This window comes from Humulus lupulus, chromosome 2 (assembly GCF_963169125.1).
Source record: "Humulus lupulus chromosome 2, drHumLupu1.1, whole genome shotgun sequence".
NCBI classification, from domain to species: Eukaryota; Viridiplantae; Streptophyta; class Magnoliopsida; order Rosales; family Cannabaceae; genus Humulus; species Humulus lupulus.
This window is the reverse complement of record NC_084794.1, coordinates 116725882-116746333: the sequence shown is the minus strand read 5'-3', so window position 1 is coordinate 116746333 and position 20452 is coordinate 116725882. Positions and strand designations below refer to the sequence as shown.

The window sequence follows — 20452 nt, the reverse complement described above, 5'->3', positions numbered from 1 at the left end:
GTAGCTAAGCAAATGGACTCACAACAAAGACAAGTGCACAAAGGATGATGAATTGAAGGATGGAGCAAGTTTCATGCATGATTTACTTTTGTGTATCTTGTAATGTTTCTGTTTTTTATTTTTTGAAGTAAAAAATGTTCAAGATTATAAAATTTTATTATGTTATGCTTTTAAACTTAAAGTTAGAACTAAGATCTCATGAAGTAGACACATTCATGATTTGAATTAGTTATTGTTTAATGTAATACTTATGGTTTATCAATCTATTGAGAATTACATTTTATGATTAATTTTGATTTTTTATCAAAATACAATAATAAAAATATTTTAATAAAAAAAACAACCTTGTAAGTATACTTATCAAAATAAAAATAAAATATATTATCCACATGAAAATAACAAAATTTTATTACTAGACTTTTAATATGTTATGATTTAGAAACATATTATAAGCGTAACAAATCGTTATGATTTATATAATATAATAAACTAAAAATGTTATCAAAATAATCAAATGTAACAGTTGAAAAGTGTTATGCAAAAAATATAAGATTAAACATCAAATTTATAATCAAATACTCTAACTAAATGTTATTATTTGAATATTATAGCAAATAAAAATGTGTTATTGAATAGTTTAAGATAACATCGAACATAACATTCAAATACTGTTATAGAAAAGATAGGACTTTTAATAACAGGGGCTATGTTAGCATTTTCAGAAGCGTTATCAATACTCCCGGTTAGCAGTTTTTAAGTGTTATGAATACTGTTTTTTCTTGTAGTGATTTATGGGTTCAGGTAGGGGCGGAGGCCCTAGTGATCAGAGAAGAAAGGCCCCTGATGCCTTCTCAGCTCCAGGCCCTGACAGGAGACCATGTGGTATTACAATGGGTCGCCAGGGCGGCAATGAGGTCTAGAGGACTTTTCCTGAGTACCCTAGATGCAAGAGGTGTCATCTAGGGGAGTGTCAGGCAAGAGCCTACTTTTTATGTGGAGTAGTGGGGCGCTTGAGGAAAGATTGCCCGAGAGCAAGAATGGTAGAGCCAAGAAGGCGGACAGCTCAGCCCCAACTCAAGTGTTCGCGTTGACTCAGGCAGAAGATGAGGCTTGTCCCTCAGTAGTTACAAGTCAGCTTTTTAGTGTTGGAACCCCTTATACTGTTTTGATTGATTTTGGTGCTACACATTCTTTTGTTAGTATAATTATTGATAGATTGTGTAGACCATGTGATTATTATACTGTGGGGTTCAAAACCTTATTACCCATTGGGGAGTTAGTAGTATCCAGAAGATGGATCAGATCATTGACATTGACAGTGGAGGGCAGAGAGTTATCAGTTGATTTGATAGTTAGTTATGAACGACTTTGACATGATTTTGGATATGGACTGGTTAGTGAAGTATGTGGCAACCATAGATTACAGAAGGAAAATGGTAACCTTTGAGCCTGAAGGTGAGGATGCTTTTGTGTTTGTTGGCACTATGCATGGACCTCGTATACCTATGATATCTGTTATAAGGACTAGATATATATTGCAAGGAGGTCGCATAGGATTCTTAGCCAGTGGGACCAGAGGAGACCAAACTAGTCTTTGAGTTTCTGGATGTGTTTCCAAAAGATTTACCAGGGTTGCCACCACACAGAGAGATTGAATTTGTGATTGAACTGGCACCAGGGACGGAGCCAGTGTCGAGGGCACCTTACAAAACGGTCCCAGCAGAATTAAAAGAACTGAAGGTGCAATTGCAGGAGCTATTAGATTTGGGTTTTATTAGACCTAGTTTCTCACTGTGGGGTGCACCAGTTATGTTTGTGAAGAAGAAGGATGGTTCTCTGAGGATGTGTATTGATTATGGAGAACTGAATAAGTTAACAATTAAGAATAAGTATCCTCTGCCAAGGATAGATGATATGTTTGACCAGTTGCAAGGTAAAAGGGTATTCACAAAGATAGACCTTCGAACTGGTTATTATCAGCTGAGGGTCTAGGAAGGAGATATACTGAAGACTGCTTTTCGAACCAGATATGGGCATTATGAGTTCTTAGTCATGTTCTTTGGGTTGACTAATGCCCGAGCTGCTTTTATGGATTTGATGAACAGAGTGTTCAAGGATTGTTTGGACCAGTTTGTGATTGTCTTCATTGATGATATTCTGGTTTATCCTCAATCAGAGTCAGAACATGAGCAACATCTGAGGTGGGTTCTACAGAGATTGAGGGAACACAGATTGTTTGCCAAGTTCAAGAAGTGTGAATTCTGGTTATCTCAGGTAACTTTCCTTGGTCATATTTTCAGTAAGGAAAGGATCAAGGTGGACCCGGCCAAGATAGAGGTGATCAGAGATTGGCTAAGGCTAAAGAATGCTTCAGAGGTTAGGAGCTTCCTTGGGTTGGCAGGTTACTACAGGCATTTCGTGGAAGGGTTCTCAAAGATAGTCACTTCATTGATCGAACTGACACACAAGAATCATAAGTTTGTGTGGTCAGATAAGTGTGAGAACAACTTCCAGGAATTGAAGCAGAGGTTGATTACAACTCTAGTTTTGAGTCTTCCAACAAATTAGGAGAAGTTTGTGATATACTTTGATGCCTCACATCAGGGTTTGGGTTGTGTTCTTATGCAGTCAGGGAAGGTGATTACTTATGCCTCACATTAGTTGAAAGAATATGAACAGAGATACCCCACTCAAGACTTAGAGTTGGCAATAGTGGTCTTTACATTAAATGTATGGAGACATTATCTTTATGGGGAGAAGTGTGAGATCTACACTGACCAAAAGAGCCTTAAGTACTTTTTCACACAGAAAGACCTGAATATGAGACAAAGGCGTTGGCTAAAGTTAGTAAATGAATATGATTGTGAAATATTGTATCACCCAGGAAAGGCCAATGTAGTAGTGGAAGCTTTAAGCCGGAAAGGTCCGGGACAGATTTTTAGTGCGAGGCTGATATCCAGAGAGTTAGTAGAGGATAAGACCAGAGTTGGCATAGAGTTACTGGTAGGCCAGTTGGCCAACATTACGTTACAATCTACGCTGTTGGAAAGAATAAAGGAAGGTCAGTTGGGTATTCCACAACTGACGAAGATCAGAGAGGACGTTCTGGCTAGAGTGTCTCGGGACTATACAGTGTCAGATATGGGCTTGTTGAGATACAAAGCTCGGATATGTGTTTTGATAGACACTGCTATGAGACGAGAGATTTTGGATGAATCTCATACTACTCCTTACTCTTTGCATCCAGGCACCACGAAGATGTATCAGGATGTGAGATCGTTGTATTGGTGGTCTGGGAAGAAGAGGGATGTGATAGAATATCTGGCTAAGTGCTTGACATGTCAACAGGTCATGGCTGAGCATCAGAGACCAACAGGGCTATTACAGCCTCTGGACATCTCAGAGTGGAAATGGGAGGATACCACAATGGAATTCATGGTGGGGTTACCCAGGACTGTGGGTCAACATGATTTGGTGTGGTTTATCGTGGATCGATACACCAAGTCAGCTCACTTCTTACCAGTGAGGACAACTTATACAGTTGATCAGTAAGCAGATCTCTATGTGAAAGAGATTGTGCGCCTTCATGGGGAACCGAGGTCGATCATGCCAAATCGGGACCCCACATTCACTTCCTAGTTATGGGGAAGTTTGCAAAGGGCCATGGGTACACAGTTGAAGTTCAGTACTGCTTACCATTCTCAGACAAATGGACAATCTGAGAGGACGATCCAGACATTAGAGGACATGCTGCAAGCATGTGTGCTGGACTTTGGTGGGTCGTGGAGTAAGTATCTACCTTTGATAGAGTTTTCCTACAACAACAGCTATCGGTCGACCATTGGGGTGGCTCCTTATGAGATGCTGTCTGGTAGGAAATGCAGATCTCCCATTCATTGGGATGAGACAGAAGAAAGGAGATACTTGGGTCCTGAGGCAGTTCAGAGAACCAATGAGGCCACTAAGAATATTAGAGCCTAGATGCTTGCTTCTCAAAGCAGATAGAAAAGTTATGCAGATCCCAAACGCATGAATGTGGAGTTCCTACTGGGAGACTATGTCTTCCTTAGAGTCTTGCCATGGAAAGGGGTGAGAAGATTTGAGAAGAAGGGCAAGCTGAGCCCTAGATTTGTAGGTCCATTTGAGATCCTGGAGAGGATTGGTCAGGTGGCCAGTAGGTTGGCCTTACCTCCGGCATTATCAGCCATGCATAATGTATTTCACATTTTAGCTCTTCAAAAGTATGTGTCAGATGTGACTCATGTGTTGAGTAGCGAGGATCTGAAACTTGAGGCAGATCTCTCCTATGAGGAACAGCCAATCCAGATACTAGACAGAAATGAAAGGTTCTGAGAAATAAAACTATACCTTTGGTCAAGGTATTATGGAGGAACAACAAGGTCGAGGAAGCGACTTCGGAGCTGGAGTCAGATGTGCAGAGTCAGTATCTCGAGCTATTTAGGTAAAATTTAGAGGACGAAATTTCTATAAGGAGAGGATAGTTGTAACGTTCCAAATTCCTTACTATGGCTTAGTGCCTGGATTAGGAGGCCAGGAAGGCAATAATTAATTTAATGTGTTATTATGTGATTATGTGTGTTGTATTATCATATGATTGTATCTTATAAGAAGGGCAGTTTCATAATTTTGGCCCGTTGAGGGCATATTTGTATATTTATGTGCATGTATGTGATATATGGGTGAGACCACATTATTATGTGGATATACCGGAGCTATTCGGCATGAGACGATCCTTGGAAGTAAGTTAGCAGTTTGGTCATAAGAGGATTAATTACCGGGCTTGAGGTGAGCCTAGGGGTAATTTGGTGCTTAGTATTGGGAAATGATTTGATAATTATTTGAGGATATTGGGAGAAACGCGAATTGGAGGACGTTAATTATGATTAATGGGGTAGGTGGTAATGAGAAATTTGCCCTTGGGTGGCTTTGAGGGTTTTAGATGGCCCTAGGGGCATTTTGGTCATTTTTGGCCAGTAGATATACTCAGCCAAGGTAGGCTGTAGAAGGAACTAAGGCAGAAAAAATAGAGCTTCCTCTCTCCTCTTTCTCGTTCATTTCCATTCTCTCTCTCGGTTCAGTTTTTGAGGCAAAGCTAGAAGATTAAAACTTGAGGATTTGAGGCTTGAGAGTTTAGGATTGAGTTGCAGCAATTGAAGGTGTTAATTCATCGTTGAGGTAATGATTTTAAGTTTAAACCTTGAGTTTTACTCTGTTTTTAGGCTAATTAGAAGCTTAATAGTTTGATCTTAGAATTGGGTATTTGGTTGTGTTTTAGGTATTATAAAGCTTGGATTTTATTGTTAAACTGGTGGTTATGTTGTGTTGGGGTTTGGTTTTGATATTGGGATTGTTTGGTTGAAGTTTTGGCTGAGTTAGGATTGAGGAAAATGCAAGGGAGCTGGGTTCGCGGGGTCAAGTCGCGACTGAGTTCATGGGTGTCGCGACTTGAGTGAACCCCAGAGCCTTCACTGGGCTCTGTCTGGCAGGCGGGCGGTGACCCTCAAGGACAAGTCGCGGCCCGCCCTTGACACCAAGACAGGGGGGCCTGTCTGTCTGGGAGGCGCACCGCGGCCCTTGGGGGCAAGTCGCAGCCCTCCTGTTCTTGTTGAGCCATGCTTGGTTTTACTTAGTTTTAAGCGCGGGTTTTCAAACCTTAAGGCTCGAGATCGAATTTACTACCCGTTTTGGTAGAATTAGAGGTCCCGGGGGCTAGGACTTGGCCCAGGAATCTTTTATTACTCATTTTATTGATAGGATTTCATAGTTGGTTATGATTAGGTTACCGCTAAGGGCCTAAGGACAGGATCGTTCTCAAGGGTCGTTCTTAACTTATTTACGCTCAAGTCCAAGGTAAGAAAATTGCACCCATTATGTGACATACATGATTATTGTTGAAGCATGGTAATTGCTCTATATTTGGATATCTGTTGTATTATGAATGCTCGAATGCATTGTTTATCTGAGCAACGCACTGACTTATTGGTTAGAAACGACAATGGTTTTAAGTGCTTGTCGTGAAGCTCTGACTTATCAGTCAGGATCGGCAATAGTACTGAGCACTGGTCTTATGGAATTGACTTATGAGTCAAGAGTAGCAATAACGCATTGAACCCTGGTTGATATGATTAGATCTAATCAACAAGAGCATTAATGCTCGTCCGTCCTATTGGTTGAAGAAAACTTAAGCGCTTGGCTAAACTATGGCTAGTTACTCAAAGCCAGGGCTAAAAGGCTCAGGTGACTTGATGGTCATATGGCTTAGGGCGCAGGACCCCAGGATGTCTTATTAGTCATCTATCCAGGGCGTAGGACCCAAAAATGACTTAACAATCATCATTTGATAAGGGCTGCAAGCCCCAAAATGATTTCATGATCATTTATTAATACTTGTATACATGCAGTAATAAGTTTTCTTGCAGAGCATTGGCTCATGTGTGCTATGTGGTGCAGGTAAAGGGAAAGAAAAGCTTACCTAGCCATTGTGGAGAGCTTAGGTGGCGACATGTACATATTCAACCGCTTGACCACTACGACCAAGGTTTTTCTAAGGGGAACTAGGGTTTAACCCTATTTTTGCCGCTTAGATCGGAGGGATTGTAACTTTTGAACTATAATGACCATTTTGGATTGTAAACAACTCTGCAAACACTTTTATGGGATCCCATACACAGTTTAACATGTTAAATAAAATATATCGATTCCTTTTGATTAAGATTTTAACCCTGACCTATTAATAACACTCAGATGCACGTTTATGGCCTAATGACTCGTTTAGCGAGTTAAGCACTATTTAAAGTACACAGTGTAATGGCCTTGGCTAACCAGAATGTTACAAGGAGGATTTCTCCTGCCATCCCCTCGAGCTAGAGCATTCCTCTATGGGCGAGGTGGTGTTGGATGTCGAACCAATGACGACAGATGTCTTATTGGTGAAGCTATCCTTGTTCCATCGGGGCGCACTAGAATATCTCGCCCTTGGTCTATTCCAACGTCCTGGGTTGGAGGCACAACCAATTCATTTCTCCGTGTCGGAGGCTCTAGCCGTGGCACAGATAGATTTGCTAGGATGTCTCGCTTCCTTGAATCGGTGTCAGCTCGCCCTGTTTGGCCAGGCTGGTTCCTGTGAGTGTGAGTTGAATGGTCTTTCCTGCAAGGGTTGGTAGGTTGAGCATTCCGTGGGGTCTGTTCAGAAGGTACAGAACTCAAGGTCGCAGTCTGAACAGACCGACTGACATGAGGTCGATAATTCCTATGAGTATTAGCAGGTTGAGTATTTCGCTGGATCCGCTCTGAAGCTATAGAGCTCGAAGTTGCAATTCTAACAGAGCGACTAAAATTGGGTCGATTATTCTTGTGGGACCTCTGGGACCCACTTTGCCTCCTTCCGATGTTAACATCGGTTGCAGGAGGGGGTAATCGAGTCAAGATCTCCTCAATCTTCTTGTTAGCCTGAGCAAGATGACTCCTTAACTATGAATTTTCCCTCTCAATGGGTGTTAGGTGTCCCTGATGGGGATTTGGTGGGTGTGATGCTGAGCTCCCAGCATCATCTTGGTCCATGTGTTGTTTTCTAGGTTGACATTGAGTAGTTAAGCCTTCTCTAGTGGGGTTACACCGTGTACCTCCTGATCTTCATATTGTTTCATCTCGTTGTCACGCATAGATCGAGTGACCACCATGGTGAATGTTAGGTGAAACTTGTGTGGGGAATTAAGTCTACTATGCTCTCAGTGAACACACCAATCTGTTGACGCGGTTTTTCGCCAACTGTGGATTAAGAAATCTGAAAATAGATATATTAAGCTTTTGTTAAACCGTAATTGGATAAATAAAGAAAAAGGTATTAAGATCACCCACACTTTTACGTGATTCAGTAGTTAAAATCCACCTAGTCCACGAGTCACTCTTATTAATTTGTTTGTTTCATACCGTGAAATTGTTTGTCACAATTTCACCAGAGTTTCAATACACAAAATGTTCTCCCTCCTTCTGTCAATTCTCCCTTGTATTTATAGGGAATTTTGCCTTGACAATTTTGGGTAACCGTGCATAAATATGGCAAAATACATTTTTGGGTAGCGTCCTATTTACATAAATATATTAATGCCTATTGATTCTTTGCCCCTAAAATTGGGTAATAAATATACATAATAATATCTAAGCATTAATGAGTGTATAAGGAATTTCCTAGTCTTTTGGGATCCTTCACTGTGCGTTATGACCAGCCTTTCGCGAGCTGAACACTTCCTTCGACGAAGAACTAACCTAACCTAACATGGGTCAAGTTCAGAGTTTCTACAAGGCGATCTGGCCATCATGCTCGAACTATGTAGTTGGTGTAAGAGGAGATCTGGGGACTATTTGGTTGTCGTAAGCTATCAAGTTTGACTCGAACCACTCACTCTAGAGTTAGCTAAATCTTCTATCTGTACGCTTTCTTCATACGATTGTCTGCCAGCTGTACCACGTGGTGAGTAATTTAATACGTATGTATTTTGGGGTACAACAATAATATTTGAATTCATATTAATATTGTTAATAATTTATAATCCTAATTTTTTACTAATAATATTAATATAAATTCAAATATTATAAAATATCAGTATTATAATAATAATATTTAATACAAAACTAGATATTTAATAATTATATTAATATAAATTTAAATATTATAAATCATCTCTTATAATATGTAATACATAATATTAATATTTATTAAAAAATTATCATTTATATTTTGAAAAAGAAAACATATTATTTTTTTATTTTATCTAACTTACATTAGTATATATATTCATATATTGAATAACAAAAAATATTATAAATATATATTATATATAAGTGTCGTATGTATATGAATAGTATGAATGTGTAACTACATAAGAAATTAGAATAACATTTATGTTTTATCAAGAATAAACAAGATTATTCTCTAATCATTAAGGTATAATTTGAATAATATGATGAATGTTTTGTACCTTCAATATGGAAGTTTGGGATCTAAAATATTATCATTTTATATCTATATATTTTTTTTTAAATAACCATAAATAATGTTTTGGTTTAATTTTTCTTTTAATATATTCATATAATTCTTTTATATACAATATTTTTTATTTATTAGAAATTTATATGACAATTATACAAATTTAATAAAAATAATTAATAAATTGTATAAATAAAATTATACAATGTATGTTGTTTGTATCTAATATATATATATATATATATATTACCTATGAATAGTTACCATAAATCACTCAATAAGTTTTTGATGAGGAATAATTATAATGATAATGAAAATAAATAAATAAAATATATAAAATAATTAATTTCTAATTTTTTAGATTAATTAGGTAATAAATATTAGTTTGAAAGATAATGATCACATTAATTATTCCCATTAATTCCAAAATAATTTTTTTTCTCATGAAATGAATGAATAAATAATTAGGAAAGAGTGGAGAATGAATATTAAATAATTTTTTTTTATTGTTTAATTAATAAATATGTGACTGTCATGTTATCAGATAGTCTTTTTAAAAGTTTAAAAAAATCAAAATTTATTTTTAAAAATATTAATTAACAATTATAAATATAAATTATTAATCTTAATCCAATAATTAATATTAAAATAATCCTCCATTAATGCCTATACGATGCAAAAGTGATGTGTAGATATATCTTAAAAAAAAAAAGTGATGTATAGATGTATATATTGTATGACTTAGCTATAAGAAAAAGCACACCTGCAAATTCCTAACTTGTTGAAGAGAGAAAGTGGAAATGGTAGTAATCATATCTACATGGGTTGGGTCTCTCATATCACTACCTGTAACACTGAAAAGATTTTGATTCCTGTAAAACACCAAAACTCTCTGGCCCCCCACCGCACAATTATTCATTTATGTAAACACATGCATCATATTTATTTAGTATCTAGCTATGTCCTTCTCTAACCATTTCATCCTCAGGTTTAGCAGGCATAAATATGTGCATATATATATATATAATACACTGGAAACTAACAATCAACAATCAAAGATCATTCATATGATCGGACGGTTGGCCTTTGGTGATCACACTAAATAAGTAAGCCAATATTATTCGATTTGATGGAATCTGTTATGACTCCCCTTTTTGTCTCAATCTTTCATACACATATGGGACCCTTTGTTGATCAATCTAAATCAAATGAACTGTAAAGGAACACACTAAAATTTCCCCCTCTGTTTTTATTGAAAGGAATATTACACTATCAATATGATGGGTTAATTTTATGTGAGTCGCACATTACCATAATGTGTGTAAATATACATATTTATATTAAAACAATTAAGCATTACGAAGACTAAAAATGCAAATGCCTATGATAGATCGATTAAAAAAAGAAAAGAAAGAAAAGCACAGTGTATATTAATAATTTGGCAGCTTTGTCGGCATGTTCGCCCTTGCATACCCCACATGTACATAAATAAAGAATTAAATACATTTTTATTTATATATATAAAACTAAAATAATAAGTAATGTCAAGAAGTCCTTTAAAAGGCATCCATAAACCTTTGTGATAAGCACTAGCACTATCAACTCCACCACCAAGCTCCTCCATTATCAGAAACTTAATTTAGTGAACCCAAAACACACCCTTTAATATTTTTCTTTCATTGCAGAATCTCCACTACTTGTTCATCATCAAAATATATCCATCTCTCTTGCTAGTTTCATCAGTTTTAGAATTATATATACATATATAGCAAGGATCGAATTGAAGATCATCATGTGGCGTAGGGTGGCAACTCTAGGGCAAAACCTTCAGAACATAAGAAAGAGTCCAAGAGTGGCAGATGAGAGCATGTTTGGAGGCGGGAATAACCAAGCCGAGTTGCCAATCATCGCCCATGGAAGATCGCCGGCGATATGGAAAGGTTTGACGATCATATGCAGTGTGGTTCGGGCTCCGATTCTGTCCTTGTTCTCTTGCTTCTCTCAACCTTCTTCTCACCATGTTAATGGAGGTGGTGGTGGAAATAATATTACAGCTTATGGGGTTTGGGCCACAGGTGAGTTTGCTCAGATATCTGAGATGAACCATCTCATGGTAAGCGACAGCATGCGTTATGCAATATTGATGTGAAAAAAGAAAAAAACAGACATAGAGAGTGGGGAATAATTAAATGTAAGTAGCAAAATTGTTTTGTTTGCCTTAATTAGAGGAAAATTTAGATAATGGAAACGATTCTATGTTGAGTTTTTGACTTTTTCTAATGAGCCCAATTAATTAATAATATATTTTAATGTGTATTTTCCAGTGTAATTTAGCCATGAATATATTCATATATATCTAGTATTGATTATGCAGTGCTTATTACATTAAATTTTGCTCTTTTTCTTTTCTTTTCATTATTGGTACGTATATATGAGTAAATATATATTTATTTTATGTTCTTTGTAGTCAAGTGTCGTAAAGTCGGAACCAAATAAGAGAGTACTATTTTTTGCTTACATAAAATGGATTACAAGTTTAGGAGTTCATTGGAGTTCATTAATCTTTAATGTCATTATAAAGAGTTTATACTTTTTTGGATTCTCTATTTTTTTTCCATTATCTGTTTGGACTTTGTATTTTAACAAATTACTTTTTGAACCCTATATTTTATAAAATAGTTAAAATAGAACCATAAATCTAATTTTGATGAATATTTTCTCAACTAAAATCACAAATAATTTACTAAACTAATAATTCAGAACAAAAATAAAATCATTCTGCTTAAAAACTGTGTTGTTATATTCAATTTTTTTCATCAAAATTGAGTTTAAGATTCTATTTTAATAATTTTACAAAACATAGGGTCCAAAAAATAATTTGTCAAAACACAAAGTTCAAATAATGAGACAAAAAAAGAGAATCCAAACAAATATAAATCCTATTATAAAAGAAATAGAATTTTTAGTATAAAGTAATTTTAAACATAAAAGTTGCAAAGTGTAGTTTATATATATAAAGATATATTTATGTTGTATCAAGGGAAGGTACAAAATACGAAAATATACATATATGTAGAACTCTCTCTCTCTCTATATATATATATACATATATCTGTATTAACAACATGAATTTATATTCTCCCTCTCTCTCTTTTCTTTTTCCGTTTCATTTTATTCTTTTTTGCTTTTGTATTTAAACCACAATAAATGTTACATGGGTGTTAGATTCAGAATATGACAAACCAAACCACTTTCATGAAAGGAATTATTCTTGTTATGCATTATTAAACTTTGCATAATATAGTCTCTCTATAGTTTTCCTTTTCCCATTGATTGAGACTATTTGTTAATTTAGTATGTCCATCCATTATTGTGAGTGAATACGACAAAAGTAGGGAATAAAAAATGATTAATAATGTGGCACGCCAAGTACGGCCCAAATTGTATAGACGCCATTTCTGTGAAGAAACAAAGTTTTAATAAGAATTTCTAATAGCTAGCCCAAAAAAAAGGTCTTATTAGAATTTATGTCGTTTCCAGGAGCGTGCACATACATATAAATAATATATATGCCATTGATTGGTTTGAACTTTGGAGAAATTTGCTAATTATGCATACAAATAAATAAATAAAAGAATTAATGAATTTCATCAAGAAAGTTATTCTCCTTCAATGTAAAATTAACCAATTAATAATGTACAAAAAGAATTATAAAGAAATAAATTATTTAGGTATAGAAGCTGGTGATGAAAGTTCTCGTGCGATTCATAAACGTAACTAGGCTGCAAATTGTTGCTTTACAAATTAGTGAGTGTTACTGGTTAGCCTGAAAAGGAACTTAAGTTATTTACTTTTTTATATAATACTACGGAAGTTGCCCAATGGTTCCATCCACTTATAAAAAATAAAATAGTTTTTGTATATTAATAAACTTATTTAAATGCTAGATAATTTATTTAATGATGAAAATTTATCATTGTATTGATTCAGTGGTTAGGATAAATTAAAAGGGCAAGAGACGAGATTATTTTATTATTATTATTAATAATATTATTATTATTATTATTTTAAAAAGGTAGTTTTTACGATTATAATAAAATGTCATGTACTGAAAATTATTACAATTTAATTTAAAAGATTTATAATAGTATATTTGGATCATTTTAAATAAAATATGATAAAAATATCTTAAAATATTTTAAAAATAAAAGTGCTCAATTATATATCTTTTAATTTAAATTATATATCTCAAAAATATTTAAAAATAAAAGTGCATATTAATTATATAACTTTTGGGATGTAAATATTATTCACCACTTGGAATAATACTAATTAATTTTCAAGAGCCTCAATTAAGTATTCATACGTAAGCCGGGAGAAAGCATTTGGACTAATTAGGCCAATATTTCTGTTCTATATATATAAATCTAAAGATATGGGAATAAATTCTAGATATTTTCTGTATCAAAGTTCTACTTTCTCAGATAATACATTCATAGCCTACCATTTCTTCAAAGTCTGCGAACACATTAAATAAAAAGGAAAATTGGGAAAGATAATCTTGTAATTTAAGCAATATTTAAATATATAACCTTTTTTGGGGACCCCGGGAAGAGATAAAAATTGATTCATCTCTATCCTCATTTTGAGTGTCGAAATCATAAATTTGACAAATGTAGGCCATATAATGACTAATAATCTTATATAAAGATTATTCTAAATGGATCATAGTTGGAGATATGATCAATTTATGAAATTAAAGGAGCTAGAAAGCCTTAAAATGAGAGTACCAATCATGTGGTCTGGTTGTTGTCCATAAATAAGTGGCAAACAAAAGATGTAGAGTCAACTGCTTCAGCAAACTTTTCTATTTGCCACTCTTAATGGGAACTAAAATTAACATGAGCACTATGATGGCTAGTGATTGCCACCATTACAATTCAACATTACATATATTTATATATGTAGGTTTATTAGTATGATTGTTCCTTGATATTTTTTAGCAATGAGTCTAAAATCATTATTTTGTGATAAGGTCCTTGGATTTAATTTTATTAACAATGAACTCCAATTTTTAAAATTTTGTCAATTATAATTTTTGTAGGGGATATATATACGATGACAAGTTTAAAAACTATATAACAAATAATATAATTGTCCTTAGCAAAATGATTCTTAATTTGTTTTATCTTCATTAATAATAATAAAAAAAGAATTAGGTCATTGGATTTAATTTTTTTCAATTTTTAACATACATGCTAATTGATGACAAGAACTACATTAGTGTAATTAATAGTACAAATCTACGATAAATTCAATATAAAAATTTATTACAAATTTAACAATATGAAGTTAAATAATCACTACTACTATTTATAAATAAATTGAAGAACATGATTGCAATAAAAACATTCAATGACTATAGTATTTTGTAATCCCAATAGAAATTTAATGAAGGAGAGCAACCACGCTAAGAATCCTTATGGAATAAGTTTTAGTTATATTTTGATATATAAATATATATATATATTTATATATAACATAGGAAATTCTAAAATACACATCCTATTTTTAAGTGTACCAGTACACCCCTCTTATATTTGATACCTTGATAATTTTCGGCGTAATTTTTTTTTATGATCATGAACCTTGTAGTTATTTAGAGCATTCTGCATATTTTCAGGAAATTTCAAATAATTTATAGTGTTGAAAACACGGTTTAAATAGTTTGTTAGATATGTGATTATTTTATTTTATGTGCTTGAAAAGTAGCATGTTTGAACTCTGTTTTCGGTATAATTTTTTTAAAATTTGCGAGATGCTCTGAATAACCACAAAGTACAAGATGATAAAAAAAATTGTACAAAAAATCATCCAAATACAAAAAATATGAGAGAGTTCATCGGTTCATATCCAAAAATGGGGAGTGTACTCGCGAAACACCCTATAGGATATTTTTGTAACAATTCATATATCACTATATGAAGTAAGAAAAAAATAAAAGAATTTAACAAAAAAAAGGATAGAAAGAAAGAAAATTTTGAAACTTGATTTGAATTAGTAGATATATAGTTATAAATTAATACGTTTTGGTTGTGTTTGCTAAAACTTTAGTTTATTAATTTTTTTAAACAAGAAAATGGAAATATATATATTTTTTTTAAATAAAGATATTTGGAAACTATTTTTGTTTTTCGTTTTTAAAAACAAAAAATAATAAATGTGTTTGATAACTTTTATTTTTATTTTTTGTTTAAAAATATAAAATGGAGTGTTGATTTGAAGAAGAGAATAAAAAAATAAACAAAAAGTCGAAAACGGTTTAAAAAAATTTTGAAAGTGAAAAAATTATATTTTCAAAATTTAATGAATCTTAATTGAAAATTTTAAAAATAAAGTTACCAAACACTGTTTTATATTTAATTGTCAAATTTTTAATTAATTAAATAAAAAATTATTTTTTTAAGTGTTAGGAAACCACACATTTATTTTTCATAAAAGTATTTTTTTTTAAAACAAAATCCATAATTTTTTTAGTAGATACACAATAAGTGAATAAAGAACAGAAAAAGGCCCAAATAATTTTCACATATTATATATATATATATATATATATTTATAGATGTAAAATCATCTAACAAATTCAATTTTATACTATGAAGTAAAAGAAAAAGAATTTAGTAAAATAAGGGGAAGATATAAATTATTGAATCTTGAGATTTGTGTTAATAGAGGTGTACTAATTAAGTGTAGCATAATATAGTGTTCTGGGGTATATATTCATGATTATAGTGTATGTCTGCATCGTTGTAACTGTGCACTTTTAGAGTGCACAGGCACAGAAGATCAAGGACATTATTTATGTGTACCGTACTGTTTATTAGTACTTATAGGAATCACAATTACATAGTAATTAATTAATCAATTTTAATCTTGATCATCTTCAACTAAACCTCATCCTTATCAGTAGCTAGGGTTTTCTGATCACTATGTTTTGTCTGATTGTTTCCACTACCACTAATGCATTGAATTTCACTTACCAGCTTAATGTCAACATATATTTGAAACTTTTCCAACTTTAATATTATCACTCTTATATATTCCATCATATGTCACTATTTCAAACTACTTCAGTATAGTTCTAGTCTTTTAGAAAATCCTGAGATACGAACTGGGGCATATATAATAAGACCCACACACACACATATATATATATAAAACTTTTTCAGTATATATACATATATAATTGCATACATTTGCATTATGAGTGATTTCTAGTCATCAGACAAATTAATTATTACGAAAAAATTAATGAAATACTATCTGTACATTATGATTTGCTATTGGTGTAAAATAAACTTTCTTCTAAATAGAACCATAGTAAAGTACGTTATGTAATATATACTATGTGGAAGGAAGTCGTAACCATGCATGATTAAGTGAATGACAATCAAAATCTCCTATTTTAAATTTTTTGTCCATACTATCTTTTAATTACAATGAATTGTTACTATCCATACAAAGAAAAAAAATGTTACTATTAATAATTAATATCAAAATAATGTGACATTTATTCACCATACACCGGTGAAGTATACATCGGAGACAAAGCCTTCGAATATATATTTTGGAAAAATATCCGGCATAGAACTAATTTTTTTTAAAACGGGGAAAATACTCAAACACAGTAAAACTATAATTCCATAGGCTCTTCCATTAGATCTGTAAAGGAGCTAATTCGGCATACAAGCGATTTTAATGTTCTTAGTCATAATTATTTTTAAATTTTAATTTTAAAATAAAAAATTCATTTAAATTTTAAAACTTTTCTTCATCGCCTCTCTTTCTCTCTCCTCTGGTTTCTCTTCATCTGTCGATTCTTCTTCTTCTCTAGATCAACCCACAAATCTTGCATGTCTCACTTGTTCGTCGATGAAACTTTCTTGCAGCACGGTCGCCGACCATGGGAGTGGCAAATCGACGACTACGAGGCTTTCTTGCGGCTGGGTTGATGAAGTTTTCTTGCAGATGGCCGAAGGAGACGAAGAGCAACAATGATTTCTTGCAACTGGGTCGACTAGTATGAAGATCTGTGTTTGGGTCTAAGTTTGTATTTTTTTTTTCAGGAGCAACTAGATCGATCTGAGATTGAGTTTATGGGCTATGCGAGATAGGATGTTAATAGAGTGAACTTTAATCATGAATCTATTCTAATTTGAGTTTTGTTGAATATGTTTTCTATGTGCTCAAATCTGGGTTTTGTTGAATATGTGTTCTAATTTGGGTTTTGTTGAATATGTGTACTTGGATTTGAATGTGGTATAATCTGATTTGTTGTTGAGGTTTTAATGATGGTGATGATGATCAGATCTATTACCCAGTTTTGTTTTGATTTTTTATTTTTCACGTTTTGACTAACATTGAAGAAAAAGAAAAAAAAAGGTGATGGTGATTAAATGTATTTTTAATTAATTTTTTATTCTAAAATTAAAATTTAAAAATAATTATAATTTAGACTAATAAAAAATGACACATGTTTGCTTAAAACAAAACTAACAAAGAGTTTAACAGAATTACAATTTTACTATATTTGAGTACTTGAAAAAAAATTAGGTCTAAATCAAATATATTCCTAAAATATTGGATACTTATACAGGCAAAAATCCTTTCAAAATTTAATAAATTTAATAGAAACATGTACACGAGGGCATATATATACATGTATTTACATCACACACTTATATATGCTTCGAATGATAGTTTATTTTTGTATATAAAGGACAAGATGTCCGAAAATTAAACCAAATTTATTCTTTGTCTTCATTCGATCTGCCATGTATTGGTGAACAAGAGTATTAAAAAACCAAATTTCGTAAATATATTATTAGATTATTAGTGTATTAAAATTATCTATAATTTTACTATTAATAAGTAATAAACCTTTACAAAAGTACCTTTGAGGTTCCTTCGTCTTGTTCTTTTGCTTATTGGATAATAAGATTTCGAGGGAAGTGCAAAGCTCCAGTAAAATTTTTCCCACTTCTTTCATTATATAGTTTTAATACAATAAACTGATCGAAAATGACACAAAAAGAATAAAGTAGATCTATCAAAATAATCATATATAGTGTAAAATTAAAAAAGCTTGGTAACTTATCATAAATAATGTGTGAAGATTCTTTCGTTCGTGATAGCTTTCTTTTCTTTAATTTGTCTATAGTTTTAAAGTGTACTATCATAACATGGATTTCATCAACAGTAATTTATCATTTTTGCGCTTGACCGTTGACACTTGTATTTTATTCTAGATTAATAAAATATTATTAAGATTATTTTTTTTTACTCGAGATTAATGGAAGACCCACATACAAAATAGTTCATTTTGCCAAATGACTCTAAAAGATAAATTTGTGAAAATGATTTATTTTTTAAAGTGATTTTGCATTCTGGTCTACTTTTGATAATTTTTTGCAAAATAACCTCTATCAAAAATTCGACCAGTTATCTAAATTTTTCGACCACCTGTCTAAATTTTTGACTAGTTGTTTAAATTATGAGAGACTATTTTGCAAAGAATTATTAAAATTAGTCTAGATTGCAAAATAATTTTAAAAATTAGGTAATTTTGTCAAATGACCCTGATTAAAAACATATACAAAGGACACAATAATCCAGAAATAAGATTAAAAAAAATTACTAAGACAGGTAGCTTGGGATATGTTTCCAAAATAAAAAGTATTATATATATATATATATTGCATGAAACTTATGACAAGTAATCTTGGTAAGAAAAAACCCCAAATAAAAAAAATATGAGATCAACGAGCTCTTAATTGCTTCACAAGAAATGACACCAAAAAAGAGAAATAAACATATAAAGGATCATTAGAAAACTCAAACATAACTTTTGTTATAGCCACTACTACAAAAAATGTTATTTGCGTCACTTCTACACTGCCACAATTGACTTTTTGCGTCAATTTTAAAAGTGAAGCGAAATCCCATAACGCAAATTAGCCTGACATTCGTGTCAATGGAGCACTTATGCAAACTTGGCATTTGTGTCAGTGGGGCACTGACGCAAATGCCAAGTTTGCATTAGTGTCCCACTGATGCGAATGTCAGGCTGGTTTGCACCAGTGCTCCACTGCTACAAAAGATAAAAAACGTGATAATTTTTTGCATCAGTTAGGAACTGCTACATAATGTTTTAACCAGGAAATCTCCAAATGTTTATGCCAATTCCCTTGACTCATTTAAAAAAAAAACTGCAGCAAAAATAGAAAAACAACAGTGTTTACATAAATAAAATACACCATAAATCAATAAAATATTTGTATAGTTAACATATGCTATTAAAATCTACAAAAGTAATTCAGATTTCAAAGTTAATCTATGTATATAGTTATAACTATTGTATTGTAAATTTCGAAGCATTAAACACTTAAACTAAAGTTTCCTCACCAAACTTGCTAATTTGCTAATTGAGATACGCCAAAATTGATTCATTCCACTCATCCCGTATCTCGTTGATTTCGTCAGCCGTATATGGTGATGTATTCTTAAACTATTTAAGAAATATTTAAAATAATAAGTTATAACTAATTCATCCGAATAAAATCATAATCGATAGTTTAAATAAAATTCAAAGAGTAAAATAATACCTCATTTTTCAAGTAGGTCTTCGGTTTATGCTGTGAAATCAAATCTCTAGCAAACTTCATAATGTAATAGTCACACTCGGTAGGCTCAGTTTGGTTTCGACATTATTACAACATAGTTATGCAAATGTAAGTACCACACTTAACACAATTGTGAATTAACACAAGGACAAGGAATACTATTAGGAGATTAAGTATATTCCTACTACTACAATTTGGACATCAGCCACCGGCCATGAGAGGTCGGTTCCACTTAAACCGACTTAACACATGTTCATAAGTCGGTTTATACAGAACCGGCGTATCATGTATGTCAAAGGTAAGCATGGGACGTTGGTTGCATAGGAACCAACCTTCCATATAGACATGGTAGGTCGGTTCTGTGTGAACCGACCTCCCATGATTGTAGAAGACATAATAGGTCGGTTCATGCAAAACCGACCTACCATGTTGTCATGGTAGGTCAGTTATGTGTGGACATGGTAGGTCGCTACTATTTGAACTGACTTATCATGTCACATTATAAGAATTTTAAAATATATTAATTTATTTAAACTATAAATATATATATATGTAAACTATTAGTGTATGAAATAAATGTAAGAAATTTATATTTATTAATATTACATTATCATGTTTTGAAGTATAAATAAATAAATTAAATTAATATATTTTAAAATTTTAATAATGTAAAAATAAATTAGACTATCTTTAACAATATGTTTGTATAATGACACAGAATCGAACTAACATGTCCTTTAAAAAATTATTTAAGACACTATTT

The 20452-nt window shown here is 32.5% G+C and overlaps 1 protein-coding gene across 1 annotated transcript; it reads left to right on the top strand.

The window, feature by feature from the left end:
- Positions 1-10585: 10585 nt before the first annotated feature.
- On the top strand, positions 10586-11397 carry LOC133818402 (uncharacterized). The gene has a single exon (XM_062251261.1). The coding sequence runs from the start codon at positions 10800-10802 to the stop codon at positions 11154-11156; it is 357 nt and encodes a 118-aa protein (XP_062107245.1). The 5' UTR covers positions 10586-10799; the 3' UTR covers positions 11157-11397.
- The last annotated feature ends 9055 nt before the right edge of the window (positions 11398-20452 follow it).

What these genes read in the sequence shown, in the direction of transcription:
- LOC133818402 (XM_062251261.1), top strand. Translation starts at nt 10,800, where the DNA reads ATGTGGCGTAGGGTGGCAACTCTAGGGCAAAACCTTCAGAACATAAGA.